This window comes from Ammodytes marinus, assembly GCF_949987685.1.
Source record: "Ammodytes marinus genome assembly, chromosome: 6".
NCBI classification, from domain to species: domain Eukaryota; kingdom Metazoa; phylum Chordata; class Actinopteri; order Uranoscopiformes; family Ammodytidae; genus Ammodytes; species Ammodytes marinus.
The window spans coordinates 8383343-8407950 of NC_137235.1; the positions used below are offsets into that span (position 1 = coordinate 8383343).

General features: G+C 40.0%; 1 protein-coding gene across 1 annotated transcript in view; it reads left to right on the forward strand.

Moving 5' to 3' along the window:
* Window positions 1-782: 782 nt before the first annotated feature.
* Window positions 783-24608, forward strand: part of grin2ab (glutamate receptor, ionotropic, N-methyl D-aspartate 2A, b) — a gene marked incomplete at both ends in the record, with an annotated part of 95500 nt that continues 71674 nt past the window's right edge. Inside the window, 4 exons of the mRNA XM_080029457.1 lie at window positions 783-800; window positions 1681-1893; window positions 21140-21364; window positions 21921-22079. Coding sequence (XP_079885583.1) covers window positions 783-800; window positions 1681-1893; window positions 21140-21364; window positions 21921-22079 — 615 coding nt within the window. The remainder of the gene's footprint in view (window positions 801-1680; window positions 1894-21139; window positions 21365-21920; window positions 22080-24608) is intronic.

A 24608-nucleotide genomic window follows, 5' to 3' on the forward strand; every position in this document is an offset into this window, starting at 1 on the left:
GCGGGGTAAAGACACTGCTAGAGAATATTCCCTGATTTCTCTGCGCCCGGGCGCTTGGTCGGTCGGCTGCATGCCGGAGCATCACCTTTTTGACGTGCGGCGTTAAAAAAGCTGCAAAAATAACTCTACTCGTTTAAACTTGTTCCCAGTTGTTTAGGGTTTTGGTTTATGGAGTGCGGTGGTCATTCGCAGGAGAGGAGCGCGTGAGGGGGACGCAGAAAGAGAAGAAGGGTGAGTGAGAAAGGAAGGAGAGAGGGGGAGAGAGAGAGAGAGGGAGCGTGTGTGTGTTTTGATGTTATTTGTGACGGAATCCCCCCTTCAGTCTCCAAGAATCCGCGAGCGGCGCGAGGAGGAGGCGCGCGGACCTGTCCACGAGCCCTCACTGCGGAACGCGCGGGGCTGCCGCTGGAGATTCCAAACCAACGCTTATTTTGGATTCTAGAGTCTCACTGATATCCGCGCGTCAACGGCTTTTTATTTTTTTCCTCCTCATCTTTTCCAAGTCCGTCTCCTCTTCCCATTGAAAGGACGGTGTTTGACATCTTTCACCGAGAGGAATTTTACTACCTATTTACCGGTGGTGGAGGGGGAGGTCTGACAGGTGGATTTATCCGTGTGGTGGTGTCTTTTTTGGGGGTGGCTGGGGGGGACTGGATGCATGAAGGAGAAATTGATGGATTAATTTGACGGACGAGGGTCGTTTATGTGATTCCCACTCCTGCCGAGGGCACCCGAATGGAGTAACAGGCTGCAATGTCATCTCCACCTGGACGCCTGGAGAGATGTGTCACGGGAATGGGGTGAGTGAAGATTTATACGTCTGTGTTTTGCTGGTTTTCTGGTCTTATCTCAGAACTAACTCTATTCTCCCTTTCGGGTGACGCGTAAATGAGCAGCAGTTGTCAGGGTTCAGTGGTTTGGGATCTGCCGCACACTCACTCTCCTTCTCAAAGTGGAGCAGCAGAGGTGGTGGTGGGGTGGCTTAATGTTCCTCTCTCCGCTCCTTTCGTTCGTCCGAGTCACACACAACCTGCTGCATGCCCTACATACAGGAGCCCGGCATCGGAGAGGGGAGCGTGAGGGGAATATTCGCTCAACAGCCACAGGCTGTTTTTAACGCGCTATCTCTCCCTCTCTCTTGCTCTCTCTATCTGACACACACACACACACACACACACACACACACACACACACACACACACACACACACACACACACACACACACACACACACACAGTACCCTATTTTTCTTTCGCACCTTGTACCATCTCACCTTTGAATTTAACTTGTGTTCTCGTCACAGAAGCTTTCACAATAAGCCCGTGTCTCCGCATCCCCTAAAGACGCACGCACTCGTGCTCATACACAAGCATAGCGTAAACACACAAGCGCGCGCACATTCACGGAGCGCACCGACTCACTCACACACACGTGCACACACTCCCTCGCAATGAGCTGATATTTGATGTAAATCAAACTATAATGCAGACTGCTTCAAGAGTCACGATGCGTATGATGACATTGGGTTATAATGTTTATTGCTCATATCACATGTATACCGCAAATAGGCAGCCTGTGGGCGCGCGTCCTTTTATAGAACACTGTCAAATTCAACAAGTCTGCCCGGCAGAGTTGCGCAATACCATAAATAATATCATCTGTATTCTCTTGTTTTTCAGATCAAGTTTGAACACTTTTCCTATGGTTTCTTTGACGCTGTGAGAAGGAACCAAAATGCCAGTAAAGGGACAGGTCATGGTGGCTGCCTGCACGGGCCCTCACAGTCACACCACGGCAGTAAAACTCAGCATTCATCGCACGGACTCCGAAGAAGAAGGCGCAAAACGTCCGCGACCGCAAACCTGCAGCAGACACGCTTTGTGACACCGAAGGTAAGAAAGGCGATCAGGGGGGAGACACGCTGTCAGACCGGGGGCTGCGTGACGCTAAGCGGCGCTGTTGCATCACAGTATCCTCTGCTCCTGATGAGAGGCCGTGTAATGAATTCATATCTCAAATTACAGTTCAGCCTTTGAATGCAGTCACGTTGTAGAAACACATTTTCTTCCGTTTTTCCTCCCGCTTCCCGTGCCAAGTCTGACACACGAAGCGTCTTCTTCTCCTCCTTCTCTCGGGGAGCCATGGAAGCCATCACACACATTCACATGCACACACGTGTTACATGCAGGACAACTATTAGAGACTGAAAATACCCGAGTATAGGTCTGTTGTGACAGAACATAAGGCCCAAATTCCCATAGTTGTCCATCAGACTAACCATCACTGGTGGCAAATTGCTAAATATTGTTTGTGTAGCCCATGTGTGTAGAGTCATCATGAACATTTAGGGCAAATTATCATTCATGCCAGAGCAGACTCGGAGAGACTGACGATGTGCTCAGCAGTAGCCTATTTTTCTTGAATAGTGGGATGACACAAAAGGAGATCAGCTCTGTAGGGCAGAGTGGGAAACAGCTGTTGCTATCTTCATTAATATAAATATCCTGTGCAAAGCTGCAATGAATTCTGAGTGTGATGTCATAACACCCGGAAAACCTTTAAACCTAGACAGTTTGTTTGTTTTGTGTGTTTTTTTTTATACAGTAAGCTCACTTTTTCTCATCACTTCCTTTTTTGCTATAACCTCTCTAGAGATTTTTTTTAATTTTTTTGCTCAGCTGGGCTTTGTACTTTTATCTCCCGCACTCTGCTGTTAAATTACTACTGAAACAAAAGAGCAAACGAGGATAGTATAAAAATGAAAGATTCCCAGTGATGCAGTGCATACCATATTCTGAGTCCCATTTTGGCTCCGGCATGACATAGTGTTGAAATTATGTGTCGAGATGCATCTCACCGAGTTGCTCACTGAACCATATCTATTGTTGGCAAAGCAGGTACTGTAGTTCAGAATGTATTGTCTCCGAGCAGCACTGTCAGCGCACTCAGAAATAGCACGGTTTTGTTTTGTTTCCCTGCAGTTAAAGCTATTAAATCCTTCACGTTTGAATGTGCTGTTTACAACATGTTGTTGTGCTGCCTTTAACAAGATGGCCCTCTTGAGATTATTGTAGTGGTACTAAAGTGGGATTGTTGATGATAACACAAACACAAAGTTCCCGTTCCTGTGCTGGTCGCCAAAGAGGTTGCAAAAAGTATCTTTTTCTCTCATATGATATGGCGAAATTTAAAATTTATGTAGAAAGATACAATACTGAAAAAGTGAGCAGACTACTCTGAACCACACTGATCTTAGTGGTTTGGTTTTTAAATGGCCCAAAATCTACATATGCCTGCACGTGGGGAAAGGTTCAGGGAGCATTCATGCAGAAGTCCCTCTGTTTTCATAAAAGATACAATGTTTTTACCTCTGATGAACCGTTCGTTTTAATGGACTGAACTGAAAGTTTTGCCTTTTATAATTGTGCTTTTACTGTGACATAGCCTCAAAGCTCTCTTCTTGATAGCTTATCAAGTAGAGAGCTTTATTTAAGAATTGGGTGTTTGATCATAGAACATAATTACTGAGCCATAAGAACATTGCTCTGTTATCTGTCAGGTTATTTAATGGTATTTGTGTCACAAGTACTGTAATAAAAACCAAAGTAAAATAATCATAGTTTTCCCCCACTCCTTTTTCTGTGAACATGTAGAGCATTTTAGGCAGGAGTGTGCACACACACACACACACACACACACACACACTGCTCCAACCTAGAGCTTATGAGGAATAATTAAACAAAGAATCCGTGGGTGGTCTCTGCACCTTTCTGCCCTGCATCGTATAGCTGTATCTGTCCTGAAGGAAGTATTATTGACATACCCTGAGATAAGAGCTGCAGCATATAATCCTTTTATCTGAAAAGTATTTTTGGTTTTGAGTTCACTACATATTATCCGTCCAAGTTGACAATCGGCATGTTTGGAAAAGAAGGCTGATGGTGGTGTTCTGCCCAGGACATTAACAGCCAAACCATGTGCCGTCACATAGCCTCTGGCTTGGCCTTTGGCTTTAGCTGTCATCTGATAAGCGAGGGCTAACTCTTCAAAGTCAATTAAACCTGCTACAGTCACTTGCACTGTGTTGAGTGCAGATATACTTGTCCTGACAACATCCAATGCCAAGATTTGATTTGACTGTCCAATAGTTTTTCCTGTTAATTTATTGAAAAATGTAAAAAAAAAAAAAAAAAAGGAAGTGGTGGCCTGCTTCACAGTTGCTGTTTTTGTACATACAATCACAGGTCAAACACCGCTCACATGAGCCCTCAAGAGGAGGAAAATTAGTGTTTTCATATTCCTGTTGCTAGCAATTACCAGTGACAAAGGACTGAGTGACATATGATAATGAGTCATTTGTCTCCCGCCGGTCTTCTGTATATTGATGTGTGTGATAGTGCAGTCTCAGGCACAAGTTAATAACCCAGAAGCCTCTTAAAACGTTCACTGTTTAATCATTTAATCAAAACACAGTATGTGGTCTCATTTAATGAGCTAGTGAGCCATTGTGATATTAAGTAGGGTTTGACTAACACATGGTTCTGGACTGGTATTTTTAGAATGAATTTCAGCAGCATTTGGTGTTTTTTGTGTTGTTGCTCTTCATCTGCACATTTTGACCCTGAAGGGTTAGTATTGATGTGTTTTACATTATTTGTATATTGTAAAATCTTCTGTTTCTACACATGGAATGAAACTGCTCCAGATTAAAAATAATGCATTTATTCACCACTGAAACTCATAGCTATACATTTGTAGAACACATTTAATTATAGGCCTAACTAAGATAAAAAGAAAAAAACTGTACAAAAAAAAAAGAAAAGAAATCTGGAAATGAAACACATCGATATGTACCATAGATGGTATATAAAATGGATGTAGAATCCGGGCTGACCTCAGTTATTCCAACTGCATCCAATCCTGGCCTATGCGCGTCGCCATCTTGTCCGATTTTAACTCAAAAGGGCATTGATGTTACGTTGGGTCGGGGGAAATACGCCCATCTAGCTGACAGGCAGCTAGCTGTCCTAATTATTCATACATTTTAACCTCCAATAGAATAAAAACTAGCCTGCTAGAAACAAAATTCACCCCCCTCAGTGTTGTCATGGAGATATGACCTAAACATACAGACTAGAATGTTTTTTTGTACCAGGCCTTAAATAGGTTTAATGATGCTGTGAAAACAGCATATTTAACATGGGAGTCAATGAGAAATTGTTCTGTTTTGAAACCTGCCTTAGTGGCCACTCGGTGAACTGCTATTTTTGTCACTTCCGCTTTGGATGCTGGTAGAACTCGCTGTGATTGGGGCTTGGTATGTACTGAGTGGTGGTTGCAGCCGGCTTGCACTAACACGGCCTTGGTCAGCACTTTGACTTTCAAAGAGCCTCTGGCTCAATGTTTAAAGCTAGTGCACACCTGCATCTGTGAATCCTAATGTTTTTTTAAGTGTTTCCATCTGCTCTAGATTGCATATCATTCTTATCCAGATCCAGCCTGACTTTTCACAACTTTATTTAAATCGGATTGGAACAAATCTGAAAATTGGGCACTTTTTGAAAAATGATAATTGCCCTTGCTCTGGCTTGGAGTCTGAAATCAGATCCTACTTTTTAATCAAGCCTAAATCTCGTATCTGTAAATCCTATGTCCTAAAGGCAGATGGTTTTAATGCTTAAGAGTGAAGACCAGAATAATCTTGATCTGACTTGAGAGCTGGTAACTGGGTGGATTTAGGGACATGGCAAGCAGCTGTAACCAAGAAATGGGCCCATACGTCTTGAGGATTCACTTATAGCAGCATTTATTTTTCTATTCTAATGTCTTGTTTCCCAAGTGCCTCTCTTGCAGACAGATGGATCAGCTGGATTGTCGATGAAGATACTGTTTTGAACTGTAATCTTTACATGGGTGTTGTTAAAAGGTCATTATGTTATACCCGTTTATCTTAATTAACAGATTTTTTTGTAACGTAAGTAGGTAAAGCTTTATTTATAAAGCACTTTCTAAAAAATAGTAACGAAGTGCTTCACACACAATGCAAGCGGAAAAAAAGAAATACAGACTAGTAAACACAGCAATGGACATGAAAAACATACTATACCGATTAAATACAATAATGCAAGGTATTGGATTATGTCTACCATTTAGTGACACATTGACAAGGACACAATTTAAATAGAAATATTATTTAATACCACTTTCATCTTGTCCTTATTATTTGCTTAACAGATGTGAGAGGGATGTTTAGTAATGTAGGACTTTTTTGAATGTTTGCATTGGGAGCAGTGAGACCTCACGATTGACCAAAATGTAACATGTCCTACATTTAACAGTTATTTTAACAGTCGAAAGTGAGAGCTGTCTTATTTGTTGGAAAGATCCAACAGAAATATATGTGAAGATGTAAGATAATGCCGTAATAATACTGTTAAGTTATTTCCTTTGTTAGATTGAGAACCAAATTACTTCTCTCTTCACTAATAACAACTACTTTACTAATAACAACTAGGTTAACTATCAATGCAGAATAAGCATTCTTAAAGCTTCATTAAATGAATTGTTCGACCATGTGACACAGCAGTCAACACAACATTGACATATATGTTCACACTATATATACAGTATTTGATGGGGCAAACTTGATAGCCAACAGCTGATTATTTACACATCCGGCAGACCTGCAGCAACATATGCATTTATTTTGAGATGTGCCTCTAGCTACCCAATTAATGTATGCTCCAATATTCTCTCTCTTTAGCTGCTGTGGTCTACACATACCCCTGAGTGTAATATATCTGGGCTTTTTGCTGCAAAATGCTCCACCAAGCATCATCTAACTGTTGCCTGCCGCCGGTCAGGTAGCACACATTGGGTTTCACTGAGCTTAAAACAGAGCTATTGCAGCTGGGAACAAGGCTGATGAGAGCAGAGAATAGTCGCAAAAACACTCCACGGAGCTGAGAGAGGAAGTGCAGAGTTTGGTGATAATCGTTTCATCACAACAAGCATTGCCATTAATGTTACTTATACTGCAGGGATTGGAGACATTATTCACACAAACATGGATAAGTGCTTCTTTTAATTCTCTGCGTTCCTTAGCCTATATAGAGGTAAACAAAACAACCTCTACAATGACAGCAACTGGTCATTGTTCAAATAAAGATGCACACAGATGTGCTCTCCTTTGATGCCAGCATGCATCTTTCATCTGAGAGCGTAATGCTTTCAAGTTGGTGGATGTTTCATTTCGGATCGTAAAACCCCCCACTGAGTCTATTTGAATAGTGTGCTTTTGAATTAGCTCGATTAGTATCAAGCTCAACGTGTGGCTGTGAGAGAACATTACCTGCTTCCTAGGATGCGTATAGTTGTTACCTTAAATGATGCCTTTTCCACTTTGTCAGTCTGTTTCCAAGCTCAAAAAAGAGGCTTAAGAGGAGTCTAAGTGAGGCCATCCTGACCCTGTGATTTTGGCCAACTTAACATCGAAAATCCATATCCCAATGTTATGCTTTTACAGAGACCAGAAGATTTCGGTTCGGTCTGATTTATAAGGCTTTCCTAGTTTAGACATTCTTTAGCACTTTGAATCCAATTTGATTCAGTTTCACATGGTTAGGAGGAACAGATCAGACACATAAATGTATCCGTACCATTCTCCACTTGATCTGTCTCCAGCAGGGATTGTTGTTAGTGCCTCCTCACTGACTCCATGAGAGAAAGTTACCCTTCGATGTCCTGCATTACTAATATTGAGGCACAATTCGCTCAAGATGTCAGCATGAGATAAATCAGACCTTATTATACCAGACGAGATAATGCACAGCAGGGCTCTCTCTGAACAACTATGGAGCCCGCGCAATCATATTCCACTGCAGCGCCATCATTCTGTTACCAAAAAGTCTTGTATAAAATAATAGTTGTTCTAATTCTCTTGATACGCCTGCAGCTACATTACGAAAAGAGAGTCTGGAGCTGTGTGCTCAGTACTAACTGTGCCACTGATGTTAAGTCCATAAGGAATATCGTCAGTCAAGTAAAAAAGCTTCATTATCTTCCCCATAATAAGTTTCCCACTGAAAATAGAAGTTCCTCAAATTCATATTTAATGGAATATTCTCTTTTTTTAATAAACTTGTTGAATTTTTGGAATGAGAGTTATATAAATATAAATGTATTATACATTTTATTTTACAACTGTCAAGTGTAGGGGGTTAGGTTTATAAAGGCGTATAGGCTAAAAAAGAGTAGCACTTGTTTTGTTCATGAGCACATGCTTTATGGAGTTATTTTCCTGTCTTTATACAAAACGATGGGATTTTGATTTGAATTTAATCCTCTCCCTCAAACTCTGCCCTCGAACTCAAATACTCAGATTTACTCAGCTTCTGCTCAAACTGTTTGCTTAAGATCAAATATGTTGTTGCTCGCACAGATTTCCAGGTTCCAGCTGCAGCTCTTCTGTGCACTCTTGAATCTGTGGCACATTCACTCCAGTAAAAGTTTCCCTCCAGTTGCAGGTTGCTTGGATATTGAAAAGCCGCGGTCTTCCTCACACTTCCTTGTTTTTGGGCTCACTGAGCATGTGCACCAGACTCGTGTCAAGCAGGCTGAGAGAGTATAAGCGTTAAGGACTTCTGGCTGGCTTCCTGCTAATGATACGGCTTTTAGACAAATTCCAAATGTAATTGGACCAAATGGTTTAAACACTGATCATACAAAGAGTCAATTGAGGGTGCTTCTAATGCTGGAAAACCTTTTAGTCATCGTTTTAATGCATTATACAAACCTGCTGTGTTCCCGGTTAACGGAAGCAAAACTGCTGTGGGTTCTACTTTTTCCCATTCGCCACATAGGAAGAGGTCATCTTTTGCATTCAAAGCCAGATTAGCTTGAGATAGTAAGAGAGTTAGGTGAACTTTGAAGTTGTCAGGATGATTTCTTTCTTTCGAGTGTGGTTTAACTGTATAGATTGAATTGACACCTGGCTTATAGGTCCAGTCACAACAAAAGCCAGTCCCACTTCTACCATTCACTCTATGTGCATTTACACTTTGTGAGTCATCTAGATGATCAATACCAGGTGTAAGTGGGGCCTTGCTGATCCCTTTGTAAGCCATTTAAACTGTTAAGGTCCTTTTTTCTGTCTTGTTCAGTGGGCAAAGATGTGTAAGACGAACAGTATACTGTATGTGTTTACAGTTTTAGACATACGGCTATCAAGCGAAGGTCTGCTGCCATACAGTTCATCTGTGGCTCTTTTATGTCGGTGTCACAGCTTTCTGTCAGCCTGTCACTCTCAATCACTGTCATGCCACTTATAGGAGAGCGGTTTTCCTGCTTAATGCAAAATGGGCTTCAAATAAAATATTTTGATGGTGTAAATGCAAATAGGTTATGAGCCTACAAAGATGAATACCCAAGGCCAAGGGCATATCTACAGCAGAAGGACATGGGCAAGTTCAGACAGAAAGTTTCAAATATAAAAAAAAACATTTTGGAAAGTGTTGTTCAAGAGTAGTTTGACATAGTTTCTTCCATGTTCCATTGTTTATTCCATGTTTTTAAAATCAAGCAGTTTTATCCATTATTGATATGGAAAAGTTGTCCATGCTTTATTCTCTCCCATTTAAACTGCTGTTCTTGTCTCACTCGAGGGTCTACCTCTTACTTCCAATTTGTACACAGCACCTAGGAGACTTCCACAGTCTCTGCTTTTATCGATTCTACTATTGAATGTTTTTTTTTGTTTTATTAATCTGTTTGTAAACCACAGTGTAACTGTGATTTGAAAGTACTATAGAAAAAGCTTTTTACTTTAATTAAAAATGTGTAGATCAACCGGTAAATCTGTTCAATGGTAATTGCATTTTGTAAGTCGATGTCTAGAGTTAAGTGATGCACAGTGGTACTTCACTAGATATTTATACTCACATCCTAGAGCACCAAGTGCAAACAAATTAAGAAAAAAAGTTGTTTGCTTAGTCGCATTCCATTTCCATATCAATAAAAGCCCGTAATAGAGTATATTAAACGATTACACTGTGAAAAACAAATTGACAGTAAAGGAAATAAGATTTATCTTCCCATTAATGTATATGTTTTACAAGGCATCATCAAATAAACACCACTTGATTTTCACATGAATGGGAGCTCCATCACTCCAAAATGTAGTGCGTCAGTGTGTAGTCAGTTCACATTCATTTTTCATTTTTTTCCCAACATGATGATCTTGTTGAGAACTCCGCCAGGTAGCAAGATGAAGAGGCCAAGAATATTCCCATAACATCAGCAAATCATACAAAATATATTACTCCTGGTATAATGCTGCTCTTCCATGCAGGAGACAGGTGCTGTCGGGGCATCTGGTGATTTGGGAATATTTGAAGCCTCTGTCTGCTCCTGCCAAGTGCAGTTTTTAACAGCACTGAGCAGCACATCAAAAATCGTAACCAGACACTGCTGCCCAGAGATGTATGAACAATGATAAATCAAGTATGTTGGAGGCTTTTTAGAAGCTCCCATATAATGTATGCTCTCACCCCAATGATTATACTGTATAGTATAATATCGCAGGCATTGAATCAGTAAAATTGCTGCTTTTATCTTTAGGTGATGTTTTTTTTTTCATCAGGTATATTTAGAGTTAATGATACTTAATGGATCTATTGAAAAATGACAAAGACGTTCTGGAAGGAGATACAACATGGTGATATCTTATATGGGAATAATGATTGAGTGTTTTCAGGTCTCAGGCTTCATCATTTCAAATTAGGTATATTAGAGTTGAAGTCTTAATTAATGACCATTGTGAGCAAGAGGAGGAACACTCGCCCCCACTTCTCAGTCGCAACTCCCCTAATGTGTTTTCGTATCAGTTTCACAAGTACATTCTGCTGCATATTAAAATGGTGGGATCCGGCTGATAACCTAATTATTAATTGTTGGATTTAAAAAAAAAACTATTTTCCCCTTCTCTGTGAGGAAGGAATGGACAATGTTAATATATACAGTATATACCTTGAGGTAGTATCAATTTGTCTAATGTCTTCTAAAATGATTCCAGAATGTTATATATCCCTTTTCGATGTCCTTATTTTAACAGGCCAATAGTGAAAATCATTGAACAGCAATATGGCAATATTAGATTTTTTATCGTTATCGTCACACCGTTAATGTGTTTAAGTATTTAACAGTTATTCATTTTAGTAGATTAGTCATATAATTGGATCCATAATTACGTTTCCAGGATTATTAATATAGAACAATAGCTATCAATGTCATCATTGTAAAATTCCACATTCCACAATCATTTTAAAGTAGGCCAATATGCAAAGGCCTTATATCTTGCAAGTATGACATCATATAAAGATAGTACCAGCTCAAAGGATCATATATTAATTCAGTTTGCCATTCTGCTTCCATCTTTCTTGTAAAATGTCAAACCAGTACTTTTATTTCCACGATTTATTACGGCAATAGAAGAAATTTGATGGATTAATAAATATCTTAATTTTCATCAATAATAGATTTTCCATGAGAGTGGGGCACTTGACATGCATTAAATTCAGGGCAAATTCATTTTTTGGTTAAAAATTTAAAGGAGAATTGTTTACGTGATTACATCAGATTGGCTAACCAATGATTGTCTACAACCGTCTTGTTTCATTTGAATGTTTCAGGTCCTTTCAATAATTGAAAGCTAGAAAAAAATCACATCCACAAGGACAGTGTTGTCCCAGCTTATAATAGTCTGAAACCATGCCGTTTTTACAGTTTTTTTTAACATCATGAATACAATTTTAATGCAAAAGTTTGTTTTGCAAACAACTTGTGCAAAGAATGATCTGATAGCCCTATGTTTGGTTTGTTTTTATATTTTAAACATTACATAAACATTCACACCTAAGGCTTCATAATTAATCATCACATTTTAATGTATAATATAATGGCAGTTATCAAGCTCCATCACAATGTTGCCTCTCTCCATCTCTCCAAGGTCAGCACTATTGCGCCTAAAGGACTTCACACCTCCCCACCTTAGCAACTTTATTTTCATGTCCTGTCTTCCCTTTTCTTGCCCCTTTCTTAGCTTTTGGTCACCTCCATATCCACAGGGGTTGTGCCTCTCTCTTGATTCACATCCTGTCGCACTAAAACCCAAATACCCTCAATGTCAAACACAGACATACATACTAAACACAGTTACAAATACCACACAATGCAGTCCCCACATGAGTGAGGGAATGTGTCCTTCCTGGTGTAGCATTGTCCTTGTTTATGCCTAGTTATTACTGATGAAATATGAATGGCAGAGCTCTCCCAGACATTTTCTGTCCCTCTGGTTCGGCACAAATCACAAGCATGCAAAAAAGGGATGGAATTGGCCAAAAGTGTGTGCCCCTAACACATGTACACACATTTCTCTGCAATGCTGAAATTTTGATGTGGAAAAAGGCTGTTGGGCTGTTAAAAGACTGTGTCTAGCAGGCAGGCCGTTTTATCGAGGACAAGCAGGAAATCACTTGGAACTGACATCAATGTTGAACAAATAACAAATGTTATACTTCAAACAAGACCTTTCCGACATATTCTGCTATCGCATCAAGACAACAAACATTTGTGTTTTGCAATTAAATGCCTGGGTCGGTGGATAATGATACTGGCTATGCACTGGTAAATGCAGAGCAATCTCTGGAAAATATAGATCCTGGTTCTCCTCCCAGGTCAGAAAAGCCATATTTAAGTATACGTTGTGAAAGTGCACCTGTAATAAGATTATTCAGGCGGAATACCGATATCAAAATTTTTATTTTAGTAATAGTAGAAGAGTTAAAAGAGCATTAGTGTTATGTTTAAGAATATATGGGCTATGTTGTTGGTCCGTTACTAAGAGCATTTCCATAGTCCAAAGTGCACTGTTGTTGTGCCTTAAAATTAAACATAAAATGTGTAACTTGTTCTAGTACGATATTGGAGAACATGTTAGAGTGCAGGGAGCCATTCAAATAACAGTCAATATTTGTCAGGCATAGACAATGAAGTCCTGGGTTTGAATTGTCCCTGGTGCTCACACAGTTCAACAACCTGCATTTAGATGGACACAGGCTTTTATTGCAGACATTGAGAAATATTTGTAGATGTTCAAATAATTATATGACATAGCTGTTCTGAGTCATAAAAGTAAAGTAACAAGCAACATTAATGCATTACTTCAGCTGCCATGAGCATGGTTCAGTGAATTGGTTAAAGCCAAACACTGCTAGTGATTTCCTGACAGTTATTTCATGAGTTGTTATTTTTTATGAAGGTAGCAAGCTATCTAGATATGTAGGACGTTAACATTCCCATTCCTAATCTTGCCTACATAGCTCATATTGGTCAACCGATTCTCCCGCTGGCAGAAACAACCATCATTAAGCACAAACCTAACCATTTTTCATCTCTAAACAACCTACTATTCATTAGTATCATTGCTATTATGGCTCTTCCATCACTGATTCCAAGTCATTGTCCTTCCTGAGCCGGATATGCAATATAAACAATATAGATTTAGTCCTATTGTCCAACATCCAGATCATTATTCTACATCATTGGCAGGTGTGGCTAAGCAGGTAGATCAGTCGTCTTACACTGAACACCAATGGCTCCCGATGGTTAGCCTGCACCCTGCGTGGGAGCTTGCTGCCATCAGTATTTGTGTGTGAATGGGTGATTGACAGGCAAACAATGTAAAGCGCTTTGGGGAAAAAGCACTATGTAAGTAAGTAACTCTATCAGCCGCATATAAGAAGAACTTTAGTAGGTTATTTTCGTTTAATTAACGCAGTATGAAGCGAAAAAGAAAAAGTAGGAGGCCCGTGACATTACCATGTGGCACTCCACGGGGGTGATGGTCAGAGGCGTAGGACGGTAAAGCTGATCCCTACATGACAGATAATAAAACCACCAACCTCAGACTTTTCATCATCATCACCACCACGTAAATTGCCGTAATCTTGGAGTCAACATGTTGTATAATGAAGCTGTAAGATTTATAATACAACTTGTAATGACCAAAATTTATTTTTGTAAATCTGGAAAAAATACACTAAAATGTACATACAAAAAAGCAATTTCCTAAAGAAGAAAAGGCAAATTATTGCTTGAAGTTAAACAAATGTCATCATCACTTGATACAAACGGTCACACGATAATTATATCTGATGCTGACAATTCCAGCATAAGAGCAATAACTGCTCCGTACAAGAGTATGTCGTCCCCAATTGCAATGCTTGCAGTGAATTTTTTAATCTAATTTCTGTCAGTTAAAAGTGATTAAATGGAAAATGATAGCTGGATGAATCTTAAGCTGTCAGTATCATTGGCAGTATCACTGACATTATTACAACCCATTAAACATAGCTGTACTGTGTGTGTGTGTGTGTGTGTGTGTGTGTGTGTGTGTGTGTGTGTGTGTGTGTGACACATTAAACACACAGTGTAAACATCTTATTCCCAAAGAATTATATACGATAAATATGGATATACAGTATACTGTAGGTCTTCTGAACAGTGCAATATAAGTACCATGCAGTTTTATTATTATATGTTTAACAAACATCTCAGAATTGATTTTTTTTGTGAAGAAACGTTGCCTTCTTGCAGCATTCATGTACCTGTATTTATTTTATTAGGGGGCCAAGCCCGAGCAGGAGCTGAGACCGCGTTTTGCAGAGCAACGCAGTTCCCAAGCCCTGCTGGGCAGGGAACCCTATTGTTTTTGTAAGGATTGTTATTATTTGTAGTCACCTAAAAGTGTGTCCACAGCCCAAACCGTAAAGGGTGCAGACATGCCAATTGCATGACTAGATCCAGGTCCGGGCCGTGTACGCAGACAAAAGAATTCAGACATGCCGGCCACTAGGTGGCGCTACACCAAGGAAAACGCGTTTGGGGCTATAACTCCCACACCGAACCTCCCACAGTCAAAAACGTTATATCCACATATTCACAGGAGTGAGCTGCATCTTTTGGTATAGGCCATTTGCGTATGGAACGATGTTTCGCAAAATTGCAAAAACTGAAAAACGGACTTTTCGCTACTCCTCCCACATTTTTTGCACAATTGACGCCAAACTTTGCACAGAACATGTATTTATGCTCTCTTCAGTTTCGCGAAATTCATCCGTAAGGCGGCGCCAACACCATAACAAGTTTATATCTTGTGAGAACAGTAATAACTATATAACTCCAACACCGAACATCCCACATTCAAAAACTCTATATCCACATATTCACTGAAGTCTGCTCCATCTTGCGCTGTGTACGACAATGCTCGGGTCCCGAGTTGCGCCGGAAGGCTTGGCCCCCTAATAACTGCTTGCAGTTCTAGTTTATTTTTATTTTTCACCGTCCAATAAATATTGTTATCCCTTAAGAAATTCCTAAATGTCCCCTAATCCCCGCCTGACTTTCAATGTTCTTCTTCTTAACTTTGATGAAAGGGGATGTCACGGTTCACCTGTTTACCGTTACTGACGTGCTCAATGCAGGCAGCATCCACTATTGCATTCCCAGGATGTAACTGAATCTGTGCAGCTCTGCTCTCATCGGTCACACATTAGTATTTCACCCTCACCACAGTACTCCATACTAGCATCTAAGCTATGCCTTAATGATGGCTTTTCACTACTTTTTTCTGCCACAGCATCTGATTCCAGACAACGACCTTTGTTGCAGGTCATTTCTCCCCTCTCATCCCAAGTTTCCTCTCTCCCTAACAATCTATCTATAAAAGGTAAAAGTGCTTGAAAAAATTTATTTAAAAAAATGTACTGCTACTTTAAAAAGGTTCAAGTAAAGCAAAGCAATGCAAGACTCCCCCCCCCCCCCCCCACACACACCTTTTAAAGCATTTGCCAATATATCCTCTAAGACAACACACCACCATCTGCAATGTGCTTAAATCCTTTTACCCACCTTAGAGACAACTTGGCTCAGACTTCCAGGTAATGTGATGAACTTGGCGAGCTTTTCAGAGTAACTAATGAAGCCAAATAAAACAAAGAAATAATAAAGATAGTTGGCTTACTCTGACAAGAGACACGTTTCCTCTTAAACTTCTCTTTATTTCTTTTCTTAATGCTCTCTCTACCCTAAACTCTCTCAATTATAGCTTAGATTATATAATATCTGAATGTATTATTAAATTATTCAAATAATACATGCATCGGCAGGAGATTTTTTTTTAACCATTTCTATATTCCCTTCCTCTAAATAGAGTAAGATTGCAGATGATGCATTTGTATAAGCATCAATCATGTATTTTAATGCCTGCTTGCTGCTCTTGTCAATGTCTTTACATTGTTTAGCAACTTCAAAACATGAAACTCATTTGACGTGCATTCTATTTATCATCAGGTGCACCAGTCTGAAAGTGCAGTTGCCTGTCGTCAGAGACCTACCGTAGCGTGCGATCAGTGAAGTGTGCCTCTCTTCTTCATGCAAATACATTTAGTGTTTGAAGAACGATTGCACACATAACGGGGGTGATTTGATAAACGTGGCTGACTGCACATTCTGCTACATTTATTAGGGCTCAGCCAATATTCAAGGGGCCGGGTTTCTAAGGAAAGTCTTTGACTCTGCAACACAGTCGCATATTTGAAAAGGTATATTAGAAGAAGGTTGTGCTGGGAAAGACCATTAATAATAAGCTTGCATCCTGCAAAAATCCCTATGACAGCAGAAACGTGTGTAGGAGAGCTCCAGTGAATTATTTAAAAATGAGAGTGACAGCTTCTTAGAAGGAAAAGTAGTGCAGTAATAATAGAGAAATGCAATATAGCACTTTTTTTGTTTTTGCAATAAACAAAGATGGAATGGAGAGTTTGGGGCTTTCTGTTCATTTAACCTGAACTTGACCTTAACATCTTTTGAGCAAATGCATTTTGGGGATTGAACTATTGACCTGAGTGACATTTATTTTTAATGAATGTTGCATTTTATAAGTGTTTAAACTTCAAACAGAGTTTGTTCAGGCTCTCAGCAACGGGTTAAAGTTTCATTTGACGGGAAACATAATTTCAGCATCACCACATTTATTTTCTTTGTCTTGGCTTGAGTTACTGTCTTACCTCACTGCAACTCCTTTTCACCTCAGAATCTTTGGAGATCTTGTTTATATGCAGAATGCTACTAAAAGACAGTCCCAGTTACAGCTAATTAGCTACTGCCTTAGTAAATCAGACGCTGATTTAATGCAAATTGCAAGCACAAATATGTACATAAATCTGGCCCTGACACTGAGCTTAGAACTGTGTACAATGGGGATTAACAAACCAAATATATACATTTGATAGTTGATTTTTATACCAGCAAGAGAAGAAACACTGGCAAGACATATTTTAGTGGCAGCTGCTATGGTATGTTACTGCAGGGGCTTGGCCAGAGCTCACAAAAGAAATCATGATATGACAAAGTTAATTATTCAAACCCTGTCATGGAGCTAACAGCCAACTGTTATCTAAGACAATGCAATGGGCAAAAGTTTGCAGATTTGATGTTGATGTGAAGTTACACCTTTTCTCTTGTTCAAGAAACCTTCCCTTAAGCACATGTTAATTATACAAGAACTATTTTTAGGAGTGTCGATTTGTACATGCTCTGTGGCCAAATGTTTTCTGGTTCAACAAAACATTTTCTCGGCTACTACACTAACATCCTGGTTGAGGCAAGGGCACCACAGCGTGATCATAGCATCATGAAGGGCGACGCTAAAGATTGCCATCCTCGTTCGTTACTGAAGGGTCTATATATAATATATATACACACAAGAGGGGTCCCCACTCCAGTTTCATTTATTGTTAATCAAACTTTTAAGATTTATTTTTTAAGTTCCACAATCGTCCAAAGACCTCATTGTATAATTCAATGTTCAGCTTTCACATTGCACTTTACATCATTCAATTATGCGAGATTGTTTCAAGGAAAATAGCAGATAATAAGAGTCAAAAATGAAATACGATAACAAAATAGATACATTTTAATAAACATTAAGACTAGACTCAGCAGGATCTAGTGGTCAGAGGTAGCAATCACAGAAAAGTAGTATATTTTTCTACAACACCTCACAAACATATTAGGCTTTGCATGATGGATTGCTCACATTGTAACCTTTAAGCAAATTTGAATTTAGCCATACCTTGACAAAAATGTTAATCATGGAAACTGAGTTAAGTTTGTTAATAGTAATTTGAGTATGTTCAGCCCTTTTCATCCCCATTTCAGGCACATCGAAGTTTAGTTTTTGCTCTTCAGACGCCGTGTTTTGGGTGGATTATCATTTTAAGATATATTGGATGGGGAAACAAGGCCCATTTAAACACAAGCCTAATTTGTCTTGTCATCTAGAGACACTGTGGCGCTGCTTCATTGGCGATGAAAGAAAGGATGAAATCGTGAACTGATAGATTTAAGCAATTACACCCACATGAGATTTATTTAATAGGAGTTAAGGCTAACATTGTTGAACCAAAAAATGTGCTTATATCCATAGAAAATCACTCGGGGTTGTATTACACCGTGCACAAAGACGTCCTCTGATTCATTGTCACTGAATCAGCTAGAGGGCTTCTGAATGCCAGCTCCCATCCCATTTGAACACCGGGTGTGTTGTTTCCAAAAGATAGATAACATTTTCATAAATCTAAATTAACCTTAGTCCAAAATTTTAAACGTCTCTGGACACGACTTATATGCTGCTGACAGGCACATTTGTACAATTTAGGAAATGTGTTGGAAAAACTTGGACAGACAAAGCTCCTTTTAGTTTTTTTATTGCAGTAAATCTATTTTTAAAAAGAGGTAAAGGGAAGAGCATTTTCCATAAAAAATGTGTTGCATTATTAAGATGTGTTCTGTGGAAATATATGCATAGATGCAGTTTAGTTTTGGAACACTTCATGATAGAACTTCAAGCTCAAATGCAATTCCTGTATAATACAGTCAGTGACCCAAAGTTCTCCAGCTTCGATGACCATTTTGGATCTCAGGCTAAACAATTCTCCTTGTTATGTTAGCTCTGATGCTAACTCCAGGGAAAGTTAGTGTAATCTAAACCCCTTAGCACTGACACTAATTCCCTGGGACAGGAGTGTAGCGGTGTGTGATTTAGCGGCGTATGCTAAGTGCTGCTGGAGCTGCAGGCTAGTCTGTGGGCACCAGGGCAGAGAGAGCAGGCCAGGGAAGTACTGACTTGAATAACTGGCCTGATTAGACCGGGTGTGAGATGACATGGATCAGTTACATACACTCACCCAGACGAGAAGACAGATTGGCAGAATTAGAGAAAGAGAAAAAAAATGAAATACACTATAGGAAAATGAATAGATAACGATGATTATTATGCCAGGGATGCAAAGTTAGAAAACGACTGGAGTGGAGGATGAAGACAGTAGGTTCATGTTGTGGGACGCGATGTTTCCTCCCGGGGGTCTTTTTCAGCTCTGCTGGACTGTGGTGGTGTAAGAAATTGGCTGAGATCCGATGTAGCGTTCGCATCGTGGTTTCATTAGCTTTCATTCAGCCCAAGGCATTTCACACTGCATTTCCTCCACTCATCTGCTTCTCTTAGATCTGCACACATTACAGGGGAAGGTAACACAGTCTAAGCTGAGCCAGGAACAGGAACTCAAACCCCTCTGTATTTGACTGGAACTCGGTTAAGTTATTAGATTTGAAATAAATGGCAGTGAAAGGTATTGATTGATGCAGACACTTGTGTGCCTTAAGCGATGTGGAATGCTTCCCCTTTATACCCCCGCCACTGTGGTAGAATCCGATTACATCTGTTTCGGGAGTTATTTTATCCAATAATAGCTGCAACTTTGCTTTAAGCATTGCCCACAGGCAAAGATTATGTGCAAATAAAGGCAGACAGGGAAAGACAGATTCAGGAAGTATGATGAAGCCTGATTAGCTCTTTATCACAAATAATGTTAGGTTTAACCCTGGTCTCCTAATGGTCGCCCTCTTGACAACTGAATGAAGTGATGTTTTAATAGCAGAAGATAGAAAGAGGACAGGAAACTCCCAGCTGGAGTTTGTGCCTATCATGTCATCTTTGGTTTGGCACTTGAGACTTTGACTAATAATTAGATTCAAGTCACATATTGTATCTGAGTCACACTGTTTTTATCAAAGATAAATGCATGCCAATCTTTGAGACCCTGAGGATAGTTTCACAGCACTTACTACGTTTTTGAAGACATTTCCTGAATACACATGAGTCTCAAATCCTGATGGTTTCATATGTATTCCGTCCACAACGCAATAAAGTCGTTTTTTAACTAGTTTCGCAAGGTGTGACTTAATTTCTTTCAAACAAGCAAAGACTGCAAGAAAGCCAAGAAGCTGCAGTTATTTCTTGTTTTTTGGGACACAAGTCAAATATGAATATTTTGACATAGTAACAAAAATATGAAATATAAAATACCATACTAGTACTAATATTTTAGATCAATGGAGATGATGAGGAGTTTCAGTTTTTGTAACATGTAAAACACCTTATCTGGAAATAAATTCTAAGATCTAAGCAGCTCATAAAATAAGGACATACTGTATCAGGATTTTTTGCCTTGACAGGTTGCGAACATATAACCACCTGACAACATGGTAAAAAGGAAAATGGCTGCATTTATGTAGCGCTTTTATCCAAAGCGCTTTATAATTTGCCTCTCATTCAAACACACACACACACACACACACACACACACACACACACACACACACACACACACACACACACACACACACACACACACACACACACACACACACACACAGACCTATGACAGCTGCTGCTGGTGTGACCATCAGGAACAATTTGGGGTTAAGTGTCTTTCTCAAGGACACTTTGGCACATTTGGAAGAGTAACCGAACTGCCAATATACCAACGCCAATGCTACTTGGACTACTGCTGTTAGCAGGCAGAAAAAGTGTCAAGTTGAAGAAATATTGTCACAGTTTTAGTTCATGAGCTTTGTAAAATCAATTCAACATTGTCATTGTATGAGTGTGTTTCACAAATAGCCACAGCTTCTTCACAAGGCAGTGGGTTAATTTTTTTGTGATTGTGTGTGTGTTTTTAGGGTATGATGGGTGTAGTGGGCTGGATGTTGCTCCTACTCTCCCAGATGACGGTGCCTGTGGCGTGCCAGAAGCCTCCAGCACTCAGTGTGGGTGTGATCATGGGCCAAACGCGCTACGTGTCCGAGCAGGAGCTTTGGTCACCTCGGAGCCCTGAAGATCCCCTCGATGTCTCCGTGGTAGTGCTGAGGATCAACCAGACTGACCCAAAGTCTGTGATTACAGAGGTGAGAAACGCTGCGTACCTGCTGTCGTGCCAATGAAATACCAGTTTGTCTAGCTGAGATGAGAGTCGGCAATTACATAGCAGTTGACACAATGTTCAAGTACAGTAAATGATATATTTGTATTGATTGCAAGCAGAGTCATGGAACTCCATTCAACAATGGGACTATAGTCATGACTGAAGAGATGCAGTCTCTCTTCAGTAGATATAGTATTCAGGATTAATACACAAACATTGCATACGTCACAAGATCTATCAGGATTAACATAGTAATTCATAATATACTATACATACTTTGACACAATCTTTGACTCAATACCTAGTATCTCGACCATAACAACCTTCACAGTGACATAGAACTGTTTGATTGCATGCATTTAGATTTAGATTCATAATGACATCTGGCAACATAACAAATATACATGATCGTTATATTGTGATTATTATATTAATTTCCATTACACGTCGCCAATGTTAATTATACAGACTCTCACACTGTGCGTCACACACAACTCGAGCCTCGTTTGACACCTGAGTTTGTTTCCCTGTGTCCCAAGGTGTGCGAGCTCCTGTCCCGCACTCGTCTCCACGGCCTTGTGTTTGCAGACGGCACCGACCAGGAGGCCATTGCCCAGATCCTTGACTTCCTCTCCGTTCAGACCCAACTACCTGTCTTGGGAGTCCATGGAGGCTCCTCTATGATTATGGCTGACAAGGTGAGAGACTGCACACGCACGCACGCACACACACACACACGCACGCACGCACGCAAGCACTCACACACACACATACACAAAATCACACACACACAATCACACACACACACACACACACACACACACACACACACACACACACACACACACACACACACACACACACACACACACACACACACACACACACACACACACACACACACACACACACATACACATAAAACACCCTCCTCCTGCTTATTTGGGAAAGACACAACATTTTGGAGATTATGGAGTTGTAATCCTGCCGTATGACGCATTTCAACCTACACGTTTTTCAGATGTCCTGCCACGTTCGCAATTAGGCCAGACACTTGTTTAATTGGCTTGGTATTCACAAAGTCACTCCAACTGAAATGCAGCTTGCTATTCGACATCATCCACTTGGCTACAGCATTGAAAAAATGACTCCATAAACCACACAAAATAAAGATGATATATGTAAAGTTTAAGAGATATTGTGCATGTCATAAGCTAATTGGTTTGTGTTTAGTTAATATGAAATGATGTCAAACCACAACCAATAAATGTTACATCTAGCTTCCTTTAAGTTACTTAAAGCCCTCTGAAATGGAATTGCAATGGCTATTTTGAGGTTCCCCGAGCTAGAATTGAACATGGTTCTCTTACATCATGTATAACGGGTCTGAAGATGTTGTAGTCAGCATGTTGCGGATTAAAATATGACAGACTTTGAAGCTTGTTGGTGCCGTCAGGGCTGCTCTGTCTGATTAGTTTTTGTTTGTTCAAGTTCAGAGGAGAAACACAGCCAACACACTGGATTGATGTCTGGTATCGCCAAAGCATTTTTTTTTTCTTTTTTAAATGATTAATTAGCCTTTAAAAAAATGACATTGTGTATATTACAAACTATATTACTCATAAGCTCAGTGGAAGTCTTTGCATAACCACATACAGTACATGATTCTTTAAAAGGTCATTTCTGTCTAACATATCAAGCTTTGTTTAGTTATGTAATTTCTGCTTTAAAACTGGGCTATGCAAAGCCAAACAAATAATAATAATATAATAAAAATCCTGGAGTCACATTTATTGCTCAGAGGGATAGCAGAAAAACTGATTCCTAGTTTGTTTGTTTTTTTTAAGAAAAGAGAGATGCTTTATTTTGATGTGTTGTGCATTGCAGTGCAAAGTCAGGGATGTATACATCTCTGAATTGTCTCTGTGGCACTGACTCTGTAGACCTCACTGACTGACAGACAGACTGAAGGAGCTTTGATAAAAACACAACTGGTTCTTTAGCTTTTAAGTCTCTCAGCAGGGCACAGCAGCCTAAACACAGGAACCATAACTTCGGCAATACAGCAGCCTTTTGAAGTACTTGTTGATGGGGGATGCTGTGTGTTGTGTGTGTGTGTGTGTGTGTGTGTGTGTGTGTGTGTGTGTGTGTGTGTGTGTGTGTGTGTGTGTGTGTGTGAGAGAGAGAGAGAAGGGGAAAAAGAAGGTAAATGGGAGAGACAGTGAGACTTGGCTTGAATGTTAGGGGGAGAGCTACATGAAGGTCACTGGCTTGAATCCCCCTGCTGTGTGTATAATGATGAGGGAAAATAAATAAATTGTGTCCAATTGTTGCTGCTGATGTGCCATTAAATGAGGCACTTTACCCCCAGCAGCTCTAATTGAACTGCTCAGTGGCAAAAAAGTACAAGAGTGCGGTCATTCTTGGCAGCTCCCAGGTGTGAGCGTGGGTGTGTGTAGCCTGTAACTAACCAGCCTCCTCATCCCCACCACACAACAATGCCTGCAGGCCTGTCCTGTAGATGAAATAAATGTCCTCCTGTCTGGTTTAAATTAAGGGCAAAAGCAGCCGACTGACAGGCGGGTATGGATGCTCAGTGAGCCAGAAAATGATTGAAAAAGCAAAGTTCTGATGTGTGTGGTCATTTAGTCCTCATTTATCTGCACACGCCATATCACATAGTTGAAAAATTTTGGGGGACAACAAGGCATGAGACTGATGATTTCCCTCCCTCTGTGCACCTCTGTGCACATAATTGAATATTTTCATTTTTTTGGCAGTCATTTATAGGCCTGCAGCTAATATACGGATTGTTTTCATTATCTGTCGATATGTTTTTGATTCATCAGTTAATTGCTAGTTGGCTATAAAATGACATTACAGATGGTGAAAACTGTTTTGAGAAGAATACTTCACACATGATAGATTGTAATTGAGAGGCAAGGTGGACTACTTTTGACTGAAATTAAGAAATGTGCACGAATCCAAACAAGTTTAGCAAATTTGGAGGGACTGATTGATTTGGATGTATCTACTGTATGTATAAAGCAGCTAATGTGGAAAAATATTATTTATACACACGCACACACACACACACACACACACACACACACACACACACACACACACACACACACACACACACACACACACACACACACACACACACACACACACACACTTCCGTGGACTTGCTTCTGTCTAAACTAATAATCTGACATCAGCCA